The following is a 16,513-nucleotide window of genomic DNA, read 5'->3' as shown; positions in this document are numbered from 1 at the left end:
TAGATGATTTCTCACTTTCCACTGTTACAGACGATGCGGTAGTAGTTTTTCTTTAAAAAAAAAAAAAAAAATTTGTTCCCTAGGATAAATTCTCAGGTGTTTGGATTCCTGGATTAAAGAGACAAAAAACTTTTTCTCTCTTTTCTTTCTTTCTTTTTTTTTCATTGGTTTTCAGCAACTGCAAGCAACATCCCTTAAAAGCTGCTTCCCTGTGTATTGTTCTTGGGACCAGCAAACTGGCAGTGGGGGCTGGGCACTGTCTAGGCTGTGGGATGGGAAGTCACTTCCTCCAGCCTGAACCCATGCAGCAAGGCTGTGGCCAGGAAATGGCCAAGGGCCAGGTCTCTCCCGGCTCTGGTTTGCCTGCTGCTGTGGAAGGGGTTTGGCCTGCCCCGCACCTGCCTCCCAGACACCCGGGGAAGCTCATTGCTGCCTGGGCAGTGCATTTAACACTCAGACACTTCTTCCTTGCTCACTGTGTTCCATAACAGAGACCCCAGAGGAGGTGGTTGCCGTCATTTATCTTCCAAGATCTTTGGGTTGCCTTTGACAGTAAATCTCTTTTTTTCTCTCCACTTTTCCTAGAATTTGTTCCTGTCGAAGAGCGGCTCCTGGATCTCCAGACCCTTTGCAGTCTTAGGAGGCGAGTAGGTGAAATTCCCTACCTCTGAGGAGAAACACTGCCCGCTCCTTCATCAAGAGCAAGCTCCCCATTGCTATGGATACCGAATCCACATACTCTGGATATTCTTACTATTCAAGTCATTCGAAAAAATCTCACAGACAAGGGTATGTAAGCTCTGGGTTGTTCCACATTTCCTTCTGGGGACACTGGCAGGTGGGTCCAGATTTCAAGAGTCACTTTTCAAATGGCAAAGCCAGGTTGCAGGGCTGCTGATGGCTGGAGGTTCAGTCCATGGTGCGTGAGAAGCTGCTGGACGTTAAGGGCATTTAACTCGCACTGGGAGTAACTATACCACCAATTTATATTTTACAGCTGCCATTACGGTTGACGACCTTAAGTGTTCACAACTGATTTTATTTTATTTATTTATTTATTTTTAATTTATTTTTTTTAATTATTTTTTTTTTAATGTTTATTTATTTTTGAGACAGAGAGAGACAGAGCATGAATGGGGGAGGGTCAGAGAGAGGGAGACACAGCATCTGAAACAGGCTCCAGGCTCTGAGCTGTTAGCACAGAGCCTGACGCGGGACTTGAACTCATGGACCGCGAGATCATGACCTGAGCTGAAGTCGGCCGCTTAACTGACTGAGCCACCCAGGCACCCGACAACTGATTTTATTATTTTTTTAATTTTTTTTTTTTTAATGTTTATTTATTTTTGAGACAGAGAGAGACAGAGCATGAATGGGGGAGGGTCAGAGAGAGAGGGAGACACAGAATCTGAAACAGGCTCCAGGCTCTGAGCCATCAGCACAGAGTCCGACGCGGGGCTCAAACTCACGGACCGTGAGATCATGACCTGAGCCGAAGTCGGCCGCTTAACCAACTGAGCCACCCCGGCGCCCCACAACTGATTTTAAATTAAAGTTTCTCCCTGCAGTGGAAATGTTTTTCATTTCTAAGTGCTTCTCATAGATGACAGTTCTCCCAAAGCTTTACTGAGAATGTAAATGAAACTTAAAAAAAAAAAAAAAAAAAAGTGTTAATTTGTTGCTTTTTACCCAAAGCTGCTGACTCATTGTCCACTAGGCATTTGCTGTGAGGTTAATGCACTAGGTGGTGGGATCTCTCTCTGACTAGTTTTCCCAGTGAACAGGCCCAGGTTATGAAAAAACGCCATCCGAGGTGATGGGGCCCTGTTGCCCTCCTCTATGCAAAGTGCACAGGTCTGCACTGGTGTGCCTAGAGCCTGCGGTATTCCAGACCTGCAGAATGTTTGGTGAGGAAAGGAACAAGGGAAGGTAGGAAGGAAGAAAGGAAGGAAGGGAGGGAGGGAGGGAGGGAGGGAGGGGTGCTACTGTAACTGGTTAAGAATACAGATGGTAAAGTTGTAGTGCTGTGTGCTGCCTCTTACTTAGACTCCTCACCTGTGAAATGGGTATAGCAGTACCCTACTTACAGGGCTAGTGAGAGGATTAAATTAGATTTTGCATGTAAAGCGTTTAACACAGCACAAGGTAGGAGGTCACTATCCCGTGGCCGTATCAATGCTATTAATGGCCTTGGCATGTCAGCATTACATTCAAAGGTCCCAACTGGCCACAGCCCAGAGGTCCAGCTGTGGTCACAGCCCAGTGTGGGCTGGGAACGGTAGTGGAGGTGGTGTTTCCCTGACCAAGCAGTTCCTCATACAAGCAGCTGAATGCAGAGTGGGATTTTGTTTTGTAAAACAGCAGTAAGATGTTTCTGTCTAGTTGACTTACTCGTTGGTGAGCCCATACGGATTTACACAGGCAGCGGGAGGTCTGGGAGGATATTCTCCAAGCTGCCCGCAGCGGTCACCCACAGGAAAGGGTCCAGACACGAGATGGTGACTGATGGCAATTTTGTTTACGCTTTATCTTTCTGTACCCATTCAGTCTTCCCTAAGGGTGTGTTTCATAATTAAGAATATGAACGGAATGAAAGAATATAAAACAAAAATCTCTGAAGATTGTTTAATGACCCGAGACAATGTTTATGAATCTGTGTTATAAAAAAACAGGAGTCAAAACTTTGCACGTTACAATAGTTACATATTCTTATGAGAAAATGAATGGTAACATTGACGATGCTTGTCCTGTTTCTGAGTATCGGGTTATTAAGATTTTGATTGTTGTTGTTGTTTTTGAAACCTCCATTATTTTCTAAATGTTCATGTATTGGTCTTTTAATCCTAAAAATGTGGGGCAGGGATGTGAATGAGCTTGCCCCAGACCCTGGGTAAGCCTTTCTGGCAGCATGTGGAACAGAAGCCTGCTGAGTGAGCCTTCAAGTACCATAGATGAGCCCAGATCCCGAGAAAGTCAGAAACCCTCTGGTGATCAGAGATTCATCACAAATTTCAGCCACTGGGTACATGTACCAGACGAGTTCTAGAACACCAGAAACAGCTGTTTGGAAACATCAGATCTTTGGCTCTAGCTGGAGAAAGCCATTCCCTTGTCAGTGTGCCAAGCTTCCCTTTTCCACATGTGGTGACAGAAGTAGGAATTTGGGGTTTTGTTGGTGCTTGGAGATGAATTGGGGAAGACGTGTTCTGAGTAGGAACCATCTCTGGCCTCCCCTGCCTGTATGTGTGTCCCAACTGTCACACTTCAAGGCCCCAGGCTGTGCTCTGCTGTTTCCTCCGGCCTCTCAGGGGCCCCCCAGAAATTGATACAGCGGTGCTCTCGTGGTGACTTTAAGAGACAATAACTTCCAATTAAAACAGCCTGCGGAATTCTTAGTGCCTTTTTGGACCCATGCGGAAAGTCCTTGGCGAATGATAGCACAAGCTGAGACTTTTAATAAAGCAATCAAGGAATGTTCCTGAATACCTATTTAGAAAAGCTCTGGGTGAAGGGATGGGGAAAAACAGCACCCACATGCGGTGAGTTCTCTGAGAGCCCTGGAGGGTGTGGTAACTGACGATGGGACCCAGCCTGTAGTCTGTGGATGGTGGATGCCAGGGAGTTCTTTGTCCGGGCGTAAAGAATATTAAGTGGTAATAATACCCCTCACTGGCGCATAAGCAGGCCCTAGACCCAGCCAAGGGTATTGTGTCCCCCAGGAGTGTCCCCGTGAAGGCTGCTCTGCTCAGGGATTTGTCAGAAATTTGAATGAAAAGTAGGAAAGGGGAGGGACCTTGGTTTTTGGTAATTTTAGTAGGCCCCTAACTCAGGAATAATGAAGTGTACCAAACTTGATATGCCCAGTGACTCGGCGATCATCTTTGGGGAACTGGCTGGGTTCCAAACAGATGACAAGTGACTCCTTTTTAACAAAGAGGTCAGTGGTCTGGTTTTGTGATGTCTGCTGTCTCCAGAGGGTGTCCAGTTAACTTGCTGGGAAAATGGTGCGGACTTCAGCCGACCTTGCCTTACCTTTTGCGTTCCTGGAGTTACATGCTACAGCTATAACAGTGATGCTAAGGAACCCTTGGCAGGTACCTGCTAGGACCCTCAGGCTAGGACCCTCGTGTGCTGAAATGCATTGTTCAAAAGAGGGCTGCCTGAGCGGTGAGGGAACTGGTGCTTTTGTTCCCAGGCCGCCCCAGAGTCGGTTTGCCAGGTGCCCAGCCCTCCCACCCGACTCCATGCCGACCGGAAGCGGCCAGCCAGCCCAGCAGTCAGCAGAGAAAGGACAGGTAGTGGGTGGTGGTAGAGAAGGAAAGGGAGGAGTGACTGGTGGGGCCGGCTTTCCCCAAATAGAAATAGACCAACAACAGACACAGAGCTGAATAGTCTTCCCAGGAAATGCCGACTGTGGTGGGAACGGAACAGGAATTGATGGGGGTTCTGGCTGGAGCCAGGGCGTTTTACAGCAGCCCCCAAGGGCTCAGCTCTAGAGCCGCCTGGGTAGATGCGTTTGCACACACATACACACACACAGGTACAGACACGTGCTGGGGCCTCCTGCGTGCCGTCGCTGGCTTCTCCACCCTCTCGCCCGCACGCACATGGGACAGTTACACTGATCTGGACTCTGATGGGCAGATGCTGCATAGAGACCGACTCACAGGTAAAGACACCGGTTCCTGTGGCTGACACAGCTGCCCGGCACACCGGTGATCCACACCACTGAGGCGGAGCCGGAGACCCTCCCTGGCGTGCATGGCTTTGTCACAGCCCTCTTGTGGCTTGGTGGCCTTACCCACCCCCCTGCTTCAGTCTCCTGTTTCCACTCTTAGATCCCGCAAACAGCGGGTAGCCCTCTCCCGGAGTGCACTCGACACGGCATTTGGAGCCGTAGAGATGGACATGTGAGCACCCACTGTAGTGAGGCGGCCATCCTGCGGCTCGAAGCTCTGCACCCTGGACAGCACCGAATGGCAGTAGTTTTGTTGGACTTCTGCATTTAGGACTGGCTCCGACACCTTCCTGGAGCGGTAACTCACAACTGGTGATTTTTGTAAAAGCCGTGTGACCACGGGCACCGGCCCAGTGTTGACAGACCCCGCTGCTGATGCTGTGTCCTGACGCAACGCACGCTGGCCTGAGCCTTGTCCCCAGCCTCATCCGCTTAACGCTATTTTAATAAAGAAGCCACACTACGCTGCAACATTGTGAGGCCAGGCGTTACCCTCACAGCTCCCATTATTGAGCCCCTGTTGTATACAGGCATGTCACAAACAGCCAGGCTGCCAGACAGTCACCCCCAACAACCCTCCTCCCCAGGGCATTTGGGGGGAAGCACCTTGCGGCAAGTTTCCCCGGACCCCCCGCATCTTAATCACAGGGGGTGCTGGTGACAAATGCAGATTCCCATTGTCTGCCTGCCAGAATTCCCTAGGGGTGAGGCCAGCGAATGTACCTAAATCCCATCCTGGTGCAGGTGTGGGAAGCACTGGTTTAGGGTATCTGGTTCTGGGGGATGAGAAACCTTCCCGGGGTTATCAGATAGTAGGCTCCTGTCTGGTTTACCTCAGATGTCACCAGGGGAATGGTTAGGCTGTCACTTCTCCTTTGGGTGCTGCGGGGCCCTTTAAGAGCTGCAGGGGTGGAGGTGGTCAGGTTGGTGGCTGGCCCTAGAGAGGCTGTTTCCATCCCTGGGTGCCTCCCCACTTGCTTTCTGCCTTGGCAACGTTCAGGCTCAGCACTTGGCACTCAGTGAAAGAATTTTGATTTCCAGTGGAATTTGTGCTGTCACAGGATTTGACCCCTGGGACTAGTGAATAGATAGACGGGTTGGGGGAGCATGTGACTTGGCTGACGGCGGAAAGAGTGATGGATCGGAAAGCGGTTGGGGATGGTGGAAACACAGGGTGGAAGGGGAGGCTCCTGGGTCTGGCTGATGGAGGCCCTGGGGAGCGGGGGTTCTAGGCTTCGTCCACACTCTTCATCCTGAAGACTGCACAGGCGCGTGGGAAGGCTCTCCCAACTTGTTTTTTGTTTCGCACACTGGGTCCTTTTGAAGTGAGTGTCTTCGGCAGCCCAGAGCGTTGGACCCTTCGCTTCGTGCTGTCCAAGTTCACAGTGCCTTTGTGGCTGCCGGACGTAGCTCCACAGGCAGATTTCATGGCTCCGGTAGTTCATCCAACAGAGGGTGTCAGGATGAGCATTAGGAATGTTCGTGCCACCAGATCTGCAGATCAGCGCAGCGTAGCGGGTATGAGACGCGGTGGTGGGAGCAGACCTGGGTTCACATCCTGCTCTGCCGCTCACTACGACTTTGGGAAGTCAGTTAACCTCCATGACCCTCAGTTTCCTCATCTGTAAAACAGGTACCAGACTACCAGCCTCAGACAGTCACTGTTAGGATTGAATGAAGTTAATGAATTAAAGCACACAGTGAGGTGCTCTCTAAGTCGGAGTGGGAGTGGAATGATTGGCACTGATGGATGCATCTCTAGGTAAACAGACAGATTCTCTGCTGTTGCCCTCGTTACCTGGTTAAAATAAAACACCCAAGTTGACCAGAGCACGTGTATTTCTAGACTCTAATTTAGCAATAGTTTGGGATGATAAGTTATGCTCTAGCAGTTGGAGATGCTGTCACTGAGAACTTCTGGGACCAAGAAAGCCTCCCTGCTCTTTGAAGGAAATAACCAATGATTATCCTAGGGAGGTACTGATAAGGTAGGAGTTTGCCCCCAGGAAGTCTGCATGTGATTTTGTTTGGTAAATGGTAGGTTAACAGGACACTGTGGAGAAGGAGTTGGATTGTGTATTAATAGCTCCTTTTATATCTCCTTCTTCGAGGCCCCTGTACTGAAATCTGCATACGTTATCTGTGGGGTATGATCATTATCCCCATGTCAACAGATAAGGAAACTGAGGTTTTCAGAAGTTAAATAATTTGTGCAAGGTCGCACATCGAATAGGGGCAGACCTGAGATCTGACTGATGTCCCCAGAGTCTATGTGTGCAGTGCTCTGCCCTGCCTGGGGGGCCTTGGGAATGAGGGCAAGTGTTTGAGGGAGGACTGATGTCAAGGAGGCCCTATAAGACCGGAGGTTGTGGGAGCTTACTCTTGGCCACCGAGGGGATCCTTTGTGGGGGGGGGGGGGGGCTCCTGAACTGAGTGTTCACAGATGGGGGTGGGAGTCCCAGTTTCCGTAGGTGGTTAATGGCCAGGTTGTGACCACACTCAGCTTCACACAGTAGTTGATCCCTGTTGTAATTTCAACATTGACCCGAGGCAGGGTGCTCTCACGGTTGCCCTGGAAGACCACCCAGGAAGTGCATCTGGGGTAAAATGAGGCAGCAGCCTGTTTTCCGTAGGAAGCCTGAACATACACACACATAGACAGTTGTACCCCTTGGTGTCATTTGTACTAGCTTTTTGTGTTCCTCTGGGTCCTTTGGACTCAGCCAGAGCCTATGGGAATGACTTTCAGTTTGAATTTCTAGGAATGAGAAGTAAATGCTTCTCTGTGCTGGTTTAGAATTTCCTTTCTTCTTGTGTTATGCAAAGGTGTAGGGTGACAGTGTGTCCCAGATTTTTTTGGACAGACCAAAGTGTAAACATTTTGCAGTGTTGCCCCCACAAGAAAGTCCTAGAAAATGAATTTAGGCAGATTGTAAGCAAATCAAGTCAGCTACAGAAATTCTAAAATTCACAATGTTAGGCTTTGAAAAGGTGTATTTTCAATTCCACTGTTGAGGGTGGAGTGACAGTCTCTGTGTTGGGTCTTTGGATGGCAGGAGGAAAATACTAAGTTGGGAGTAAAAATGAGCTTATTCCTTGTAGGCGGGTGGCTTGGGTGGATATTGGCTGCGTGCGTGTGTATATGTGTGTGTGTAGAATTTTTCTAAGCTCAAAATCAAATCTGCAATGTATTTTGATGAGAAGTGATTCATGTGGTATAAACGTGCCAGCTGATGATCAGTCATTTTTGTTTTTTTCAGGGAGAGAAATAGAGAGAGACACAAATCACCCCGGAATAAAGATGGCAGAGGGTCAGAAAAATCTGTCACCATTCAAGCTCCCACTGGAGAGCCCCTGTTGGCAAACGATTCCACTCGGACAGAGGAAGTTCAGGTAAGGATCAAAGGCAGTCTGTAAGCACACTGCCACTGGATCAAGACTCTTTTCAGTAAATGTTTTCCTAAGTCTTGTTGCAGTAGGTTCTCTTGGGTTTTTATCTTTATTTTTCTAGCATGATAATTAGTTTATCTATGTCTCGTGGTTTCTTGTTGGTCTAAGGACAGCCTGTCCTGCCATTGGCTGCCTTGGGGATTGTTCTGAAATGCGATTGGTTGGCCTGCTTTGACTATGGTGTTGAAAAGAAGCCAGCTGGGCTGATGACAGGGCAGAGAAAGGGAAAGTTACAGGCTGTCGTCTCCAGAGACTCGTTCCAAAGTGGAACGGTATGGGAGGGAAGGAAATGTCCTCTCTAGCAGCCCTGAGTGGCATGGAGAAGAAGAGGTTCAGAGAGCCCAGACTGACCGCTAAGAGATATATGAAATAAATCGGGGGCTGGACACTTAGATGCCCGGTAGGAAAACCGGGAAGAATGAAATAGGCCCTCAGTCACAGAGAAGGGACACACACATATCAGGCAGGCTGGGGGCTGAGCAGCAAACTCTGGGGCACCTCAGCGTCCAGACAGAGGCGTGGAGCGTTGGGGTCTGTGGCAAACTAGAGAATGCATTTCCTCTGTTTGGGAAACAGAGCAGCAGCTCCCCAGCTCTGGACACGTCTTACCGCTCAGGGGTGCGGGAATTCTGTGTTTCTGGGTGTACTGGTACTTAAGAAGAGCGGGAAATCAGGATTTTATGTGAAGTCACCCAGTTTTAAAATATTGGCAGTGTATTAAAAGACACCGTGTGGGTTCTTCTCTCTGGGTCCTGACTATCTGGCAGCCCGCCTGAGTTAAATAAACATCTGAGCTGTACTCAGAAACACGCTTGCCTACCTTCCACAGCTCTTGAAATACATGCACGTACAGCCTTGGCCCCGAATAGACCGATGTGTGCTCACACCTGCAGCTGCACACATACGTGCATCTTTAAGCAGACAGAGGCACTTGAAATTGGGATTCCTTAGAGCACACGAGGTGCTCTCAGAACCCAACGCTCAGCTGTGGGATGAAGGTGGAGTTTGGCCAGTGATGAGTAAATGCCATTAGTAGGAACGTCGCACTGTCTGCCATGGCTCTGGGAGGGCCAGAGGGGTGGCCTTGGCTGGCTGACCCTGAGATTGGACGCCCTTGAAGTGCTGCAGGGCGGCAGTTTCCTTCCGCATGTGGATTCCGCAGTGCTGGCGGCCCGCTGGGAGGACATTTCTTCTTTGCCGCTTCTCTACACCTTGGAGCTCACCGGGAAGCTGTTTGTGTTTACACTAAGTTGATGTGATGGGAAAGGCCCTGACATGGGTTTTTGGAGGCGGTACTTCTCCGCAGCTCTGTGACCAAGGGCAGTCATGACCTTTGTGGGCCTCAGGCTCTTTAGATAGCAGATTTAGAGGATCTTAGGTCCTTTCTGTTCTAAGAACCCCAAGCTTCAGAGGACGCTTCGGACAGCTACGCTCTTTAGGCACAAGGTGTACATCCATTCTTTAAATGTACAGGGGATTTAGTTAGAAACGCTGGCTAAACCATAGCAGTGTGGTGGTCAACGAAATGACCACGAGACACTAGGAATAATTACTTCCACACTGATTATCAACTGAATATTAGGCCCAGTACACAACATGGAATCCAGTATTTACGTTTCACTCTTTCTAGGTGTTATAAAGTAAGTTATTTTATGTAGGCTGTGAACTCCCCTTATATTACAAGTTGTTGATTTTTTTTTTAATGTTTGTTTATTTTTGAGAGAGAGAGAAAGACCGAGTGCGAGCAGGGGAGGGGCACAGAGAGAGGGAGACACAGAATCCAAAGCAGGCTCCAGGCCCTGAGCTGTCAGCGCAGAGCCCAAGGCGGGACTCGAACTCACGAACCTGCAAGATCGTGACCTGAGCCGAAGTCGGATGCTTAACCAAATGAGCCACCCAGGCTCCCCACAAGTTGTTGATTTTTGACGTTGTGGCTATTTTTTCCTCTATATCGGTGATTTTTTTTTTCATTGAAGGAAATTTACCCACAGAAATGAACAGATTTAAAGTGTAGGGTTTGAGAATTTCAAACAGCTGAATAAACCCAGAGAACTTACACTATCGATACATATGTTTTTATTCCTCTACAAAGTTCTCATGTTCTCCCCAGTCAATTCCCGTCCCCACCCCCACCTCTTCAAGACAGACCCTGTTTTGATTTCTACCGCCATAGATTGGTTTTGCCTGCTTTAGAATTTGATATAATTGGGATCGTACTCTTTTGTTTCAGATGTTTTTTAGTCAGCGTAATGATTTTGAGATTTACCAAGTTCTGGTGTGTTTTAGCAATTCATCCTTTTTTATTTTCGCTGAGTAGTATTCTGTCGTCTGAATATACTACAGTTTGTTACCCATCCTTCTGGTGATAGATAGACATTTGAGGTGTGCCATTTGGGGCTACTGTGAATAAAGCTGTTAAGAACATTCTGGCACGGGTCTTCTTGCGGATGTGTATTTTCATTGATTTTGGATAAAACCGTGGGAGTGGCATTGTTGGATCATACAGTTCAGCATATAGTGAAATTTGTATGACACTACCAGACCCGTTTTCAAGAGTGCTTGGACCATTCGGTACTTCCCTCAGACATGTGTGAGAGAGTCTTGGTGGCTTTTGGCTGTTGTCCTAGAGAGTTTGTGGTATGTGATACTTGTAACCTTCCAAGTCGAAGACCTGTTTGTTCATTGGTCAAGACCATTGCCACCGCCCACCAGTCCTTGTCATAGCCTATCTGTTCATAGATCATGATTCTGATCATTTCTAGATCTAAGGTTCTTGTTCAGTTTTGAGATCCCAATTCTTGCTGATTCAGCTGTCAACTTAAACTAGATTTTTCAAAGTTGGTGTCTTACGCATGAATTTCACCCAGTTTGTCCCTACATCAGACTGTTTTCTCCAAGTTAAATCATGTACACAAATCTCTGAGGCAAAAACCTCTTTGGAACCCCTGTGGCTTTTCATTGCCTTTGTAGTGAAGTCAGGTTTGCTTGCCAGCAAAATAGCAGAATTGTTTGAAAATCTTAACAAGTGGATCTTGGTAAAGGAAGAGACTGCTTGCTCCCAATGGAAGCTACCTCAGACTTTAAAAAGAGAGAGGAAAGCACAAAAGTCAGAGACACTGCAATAGTCTGGTAGTTCTGTACCCTCGATATTCCATGTGTCAGTGAGAATGTGTGTTTAGGGAGGAAGTTTTTTGTTTTTTGTTTTTTTTTTAATTTTTTTTCAATGTTTATTTTTGAGTGACAGAGACAGAGTGTGAGCGGGGGAGGGGCAGAGAGAGAAGGAGACGCAGAATCCGAAGCAGGCTCCAGGCTCTGAGCTGTCAGCACAGAGCCCGATGTGGGGCTTGAACTCACGAACCCTGAGATCATGACCTGAGCCGAAGTCGGATACTTAACCGACTGAGCCACCCAGGCGTAGGGAGGAAGTTTTGAGTTGTCCTGGCCATCCGTACTTGAATTTGCTTAGGTTGCTCGCTGAGAAACATTGTCACAGAGTGCTTGACGCTGATACTTCTTGAAGAAAAAAAAAAAAAAATAGCTACAGGTTAGCTGTGATTTGTACATAGCAGTGAAGGTCCCTGGCTCTTCAGAGCTGCTGGGGGGTATTATAATACCTCACTTCCGGAAGTTGGACTCTGTCGGCCTTCGTAACCCAGCCATGAACTGAGGCGAGAACACAGAGTTTTCTTATGTTACGGGTGAGCCCTCACATGTCAGTCTCAACGGCGGGATTGCTTATTAGGCCAAAAAGCCTCTCCGGAGATTCCAGCACGGGGGATGATAATCCACATGATAAGAATGAATCCCCCAACAAACACACCAAAAGGGTAGACTGCGTTTTCTCTGTTTGGAAAGGTCAGTATATGACCCCCTTGGAAAAATGCCAGTGAAAACCGTTCAGGTCAAAACCTCCTGTATTTGAAGACTTAAGCCTCCGTTTTCTGGGATGCCCGTGGGTGTGGGCTGGCTCAGAGAGGAGGGCCCTCCGTGGGCACCGCGTGTCCAAATGCTTGCTTCGTGGCTTTTGCCAGTGACCTGCCGCCTGTGGCTCTTCACGCTCCCTGTTTGTGTTCCCCGTCAGGATGACAACTGGGGAGAGACCACCACGGCCATCACAGGCACCTCAGAGCACAGCATATCGCAGGAGGACATTGCCAGGATCAGCAAGGATATGGAAGACAGCGTGAGGCTGGATTGCAGGCGCTACCTGGGCCTCACCGTGGCCTCGGTCCTTGGACTGCTGGTGTTCCTCACCCCCATTGCCTTCATCCTGTTACCCCCCATCCTGTGGAGGGACGAGCTGGAGCCTTGTGGCACAATTTGTGAGGGACTCTTCATTTCCGTGGCGTTCAAACTCCTCATCCTGCTCATCGGGACCTGGGCGCTCTTCTTCCGCAAGCAGAGAGCCGACGTGCCACGCGTCTTCGTGTTCCGTGCCCTTCTGTTGGTCCTCATCTTTTTTTTTGTGGTTTCCTATTGGCTGTTTTATGGGGTCCGCATTTTGGACTCTCGGGACCGCAACTACCAGGGTATCGTGCAGTACGCGGTGTCCCTCGTGGACGCCCTCCTCTTCATCCACTACCTGGCCATTGTCCTGCTGGAGCTGAGGCAGCTGCAGCCCATGTTCACGCTGCAGGTGGTCCGCTCCACCGACGGCGAGTCCCGGTTCTACAGCCTGGGACACCTGAGGTAAGGGCTGCTGACTGACATCTTTCTAGGAGGCCGCACGTGAGGGGTGAGGACGGGTGCCAGGACCAGAGTCTGACTCCTTCCCTGAGGTTCTGGGAAGACGTGTGTGTGTGTGCGTGTGTGTGTGTGGTGGGGGGGTGTCCCTGTCCATGGACTTTCCTGACTGCGGGGTGGGGTGACACAAATGCTGCCTGTCATCCAGGCTGGAGTTTTGTTGGGCGAGCTCTCAAACACGGCAGCTCCCAACAGAGCTGGAGGAAGGATGCCTAGTGATGGCTGCTGGCCTTGCCCCTGAAATTGGCCTGTGGGCAGTGGACCGAGTGGCCAGCACCTCCAGGCTGCGCAGAATCGCTCATTGTTCCTTTATTTTCCACGCCCAGAGGCGTCCTGGTCTAGGCACTAAATTATATGGCCACCCTAGTGACCCTCCAGTAACGAATCAGGTGCAGGTTGGAGACCCTGAACTTGTGAGAGTTGAGTGTTTTGAAAATGTACGTATGTGGGACAAAGTTAGAAATACATTGAGATGTCATACTTTAAATCTGCGTATATAATCTAGTTGGTGGTCAACTAAAAAAGCAATGGTCGCATTTTATCTCATTTATTTTATTTTTATTTATCCCGTGGTAAGCGCTTCGTGTAGATTGTCATGTTTAGTCCTCACAGAACCCTTTGCTATAGGTACTCTTCATCCCAGTTTTTTTTTTTTAATTTTTTTTTTTTAACGTTTATTTTTGAGACTGAGAGAGACAGAACATGAACGGGGGAGGGTCAGAGAGAGGGAGACACAGAATCTGAAACAGGCTCCGGGCTCCGAGCTGTCAGCACAGAGCCCGACGCGGGGCTCGAACTCACGGACCGCGAGATCATGACCTGAGCCGAAGTCGGCCGCTTAACCGACTGAGCCACCCAGGCGCCCCTCTTCATCCCAGTATTACCAATGAGGGGGATTAGGACACTTAAACAATGTGTACAAACTAGTAACGGCTGGCCTTCGTTCGCAGTCACCTAGTTGTCGTGAAGCTGGGCCTAGGTTAATGCCCTCATCATGGTACGTCTCACTTTGTGTGTACGGGACTATTTGTCTGTTTTCTCCCACCAACTGAGGAAGGGGCTGAGGACAGGGGCCGTGTCTCCCTCTCATCGCACCCCCAGTGTCTGGCCCCGGAGCGTGGCATACTGCCGGCACTCACAGGGCTCCCGGTGAATGGATAGCCTGGGATGACCGACTTGGCCGTCTCGTCGGGCTCCCCTGCTTCCTCGGGCGATATATGTTGAGGTGTGTAACCTGCTTGGCACCTGGTGAGCCCTTAGTTAATTGTGGCCATTACGGCCTCTGATCGTGCAGCTGGCAAAGCGGCCAGTATCGGCAGGCGCACCTTAGTGGATCTCAGAACAATGGGCTTTGTCATAGTTCTGGCAGGGACACAGGAAGGTGGCCCAGCCCTGGTTTGCAGCTGGGCCAAACCGGCTCAGTGTTGGCACACGCCCTCTTTCGTTCCTCTGGCTTCACCTGGGCCACCCCAGGCCTGGGCGGGGGGGGGTTGGGGTGTGGGGGGGTGGTGGTTAGCATTGGAAGCTGCTGCCATCCTGACCGGTCCTTGGAGGGAATTGGTGTCTGAGTCACGCGCCCTGCACGGCAGAATCCTGTGTTTCGAGTCCTTCGCAGATGCCCGTGGGGCTGTGAAGGCAAGTAAGCCGCTGCTGCTTGTTCATCTCTGCTTTCTTTCCCCCTGTTTTGCGGTGGAGAATGACCAGCAGACTTGCATTAGACACCTGTCAGGTGCGCAGCCCGGCACTGGGGCTCCTGATGCGCGATGGCTACCTTCAGGGCTCTGTTGCGATGCTCCTGGGGCCCACGGACCCTTCCCGGTTGTTCTCACCATGACCGACAACTGCCCGGCCTCTCCCTGCCAACCCTGAAGCCGCTAACCCCAGCCCCCAGGGAAACCCGAGCGTAGCACCTTGCCAGCAGCCCCGGGGGGGGAGCGTGCTGAGGGGGTGCCCTGGTCTTCCTGGTGGCTTCTCTCCGGGCCCTTTGTTTTCCTCCTCTTCCCGCCTTCAGTAAGGCCCTCTTTGTCCTCACGTGGAGACCCTGCTTCTGGGGTGGAAAGGTGGCTGGGGAAGGGGAGATGCCTTTTCTACACGAATGCCTGGCCGCCCCCGTGACAGCCGGTCTGTGCGAGCTGGAGCGGGCTTGGCACCTCTCCTGCTGGCACTGTGTGGGCTCAGTCACCCGCCGACTCTGGGGCTAAATCTGGTCTGTGCCCAGCGGTGGCCGGAAGAGTCACGGGGCCAGAAATAGAACTTCTAAACCCTTTCGTAAAGTGTGGAAACGGGAGGGGTGGGGGAACCAGAGAGACAAAGAGCAAGGCCGGGAATCAGATCAGCTGATGTGCGCCGCCCTTCTCCCCTCCCTTTATGTAAAGCCTTCCCCGTGGCAATGACCTGACGGGCTTAGGGGCAGGGCCACGGTGAGTTCTTAGTTCTTGTTTTGTCCTCAAAGATGATTTTCTTGAATCGACTGAGCTATTTTTGACAGTTGTCAAAAGAATGCCTGTTCTTTCGTTTCTCGAAGCAAATATGCTCCTCGTTAGCTCTCACAAAAGGCACAGTGGCCCTGTTTGTTGGCAAGAATGGAATTATGGGCTTATTTGAAAACTTCCAGAAAAATAAAAGATTATTGTGGTACAAAGTGAAACGTTGTCAATAGACTAAGATATTACTAACGTTTGTCCAGTGCCTTGGGGATGACAGGGGGCTTTTTAGATGTCTGCTGTCATTTCCCCTCTCTTGCCCTGCCAGGGTGGGGCAGGTGGTATGGGGCTGCTGCCCTTTACAGAGGAGAACCCAGGGTGCCTAGGTGGCTCAGTCGGTCTGACTCAGGTCATGATCTCATGGTTCGTGAGTTCGAGCCCGACATCAGGCTCTGTGCTGACAGCTCAGAGCCTGGAGCCTGCCTCGTGTGTGTGTGTGTGTGTGTGTGTGTGTGTGTGTGTGTGTCTCTCTCTCTCTGTCTCTCTGCCCCTCCCCTGCTTGTGCGCTCGCTTGCGCTCACTCGCTCACGCTCGCTCGCTCTCTCTCAAAAATGAATAAACGTTAAAAAAAATTAGAGGGGAGCCCAAGCTGCACACAGATCAGGGACCTGTGTGCCCTCCTGAGGGTCCCACCCCTCCCCTGCAGCACCCTGGGTCTCAGCACATCTGCTTTGTAATTATGCATGCACACCTCCCTGGTCACTTGTTTTGACCTCATTCTCACAATGAGCTGCTGACTTTTCCAGGATGTCACCAAATATTGGTAAGTTTTGATCTGACCACATTTGGGGAGAAATCCAGAAGAGAGACAAATGGCATTTGATTATCATAGTTAATATATTTCTCAGTTTTGAGCTCTTTAAAGCCAAATGCTGTGAATGTTGGAGCGTAGAAGCCAGTCGAATTGACTGAATCTGAGATGTAGGACAGCAGTTTACAGTGAAACCCTAAGGTAACAATCACCTGGTCCTTACCATGTGCCGAGCTCCTTCTGCGCTCCTAACAGAACTCATTTAATCTGAACGGTCCTGGGGGAGGCACCATCATCCTCATCTTCAGAGGAAGGAACTGAGACACAGAAGAGTTAAGCTGGTTGTCT

General features: G+C 49.9%; 1 protein-coding gene across 1 annotated transcript in view; it reads left to right on the top strand.

Annotated features, from left to right (window-relative positions):
• Positions 1-16,513, top strand: part of VANGL1 (VANGL planar cell polarity protein 1) — a 54,793-nt gene that overhangs the window by 8,260 nt on the left and 30,020 nt on the right. Inside the window, exons 2-4 of the mRNA XM_060624578.3 lie at positions 586-789; positions 7,999-8,131; positions 12,270-12,877. Of these exons, the coding sequence (XP_060480561.1) occupies positions 719-789; positions 7,999-8,131; positions 12,270-12,877 (812 nt within the window). The 5' untranslated portion in view covers positions 586-718. The remainder of the gene's footprint in view (positions 1-585; positions 790-7,998; positions 8,132-12,269; positions 12,878-16,513) is intronic.

This window comes from Panthera onca, chromosome C1 (genome assembly GCF_046562875.1).
Source record: "Panthera onca isolate mPanOnc1 chromosome C1, mPanOnc1 haplotype 2, whole genome shotgun sequence".
Taxonomy (NCBI): Eukaryota; Metazoa; Chordata; class Mammalia; order Carnivora; family Felidae; genus Panthera; species Panthera onca.
The sequence above is the reverse complement of the archived record's forward strand: the minus strand, read 5'-3'. Positions and strand labels throughout refer to the sequence as shown.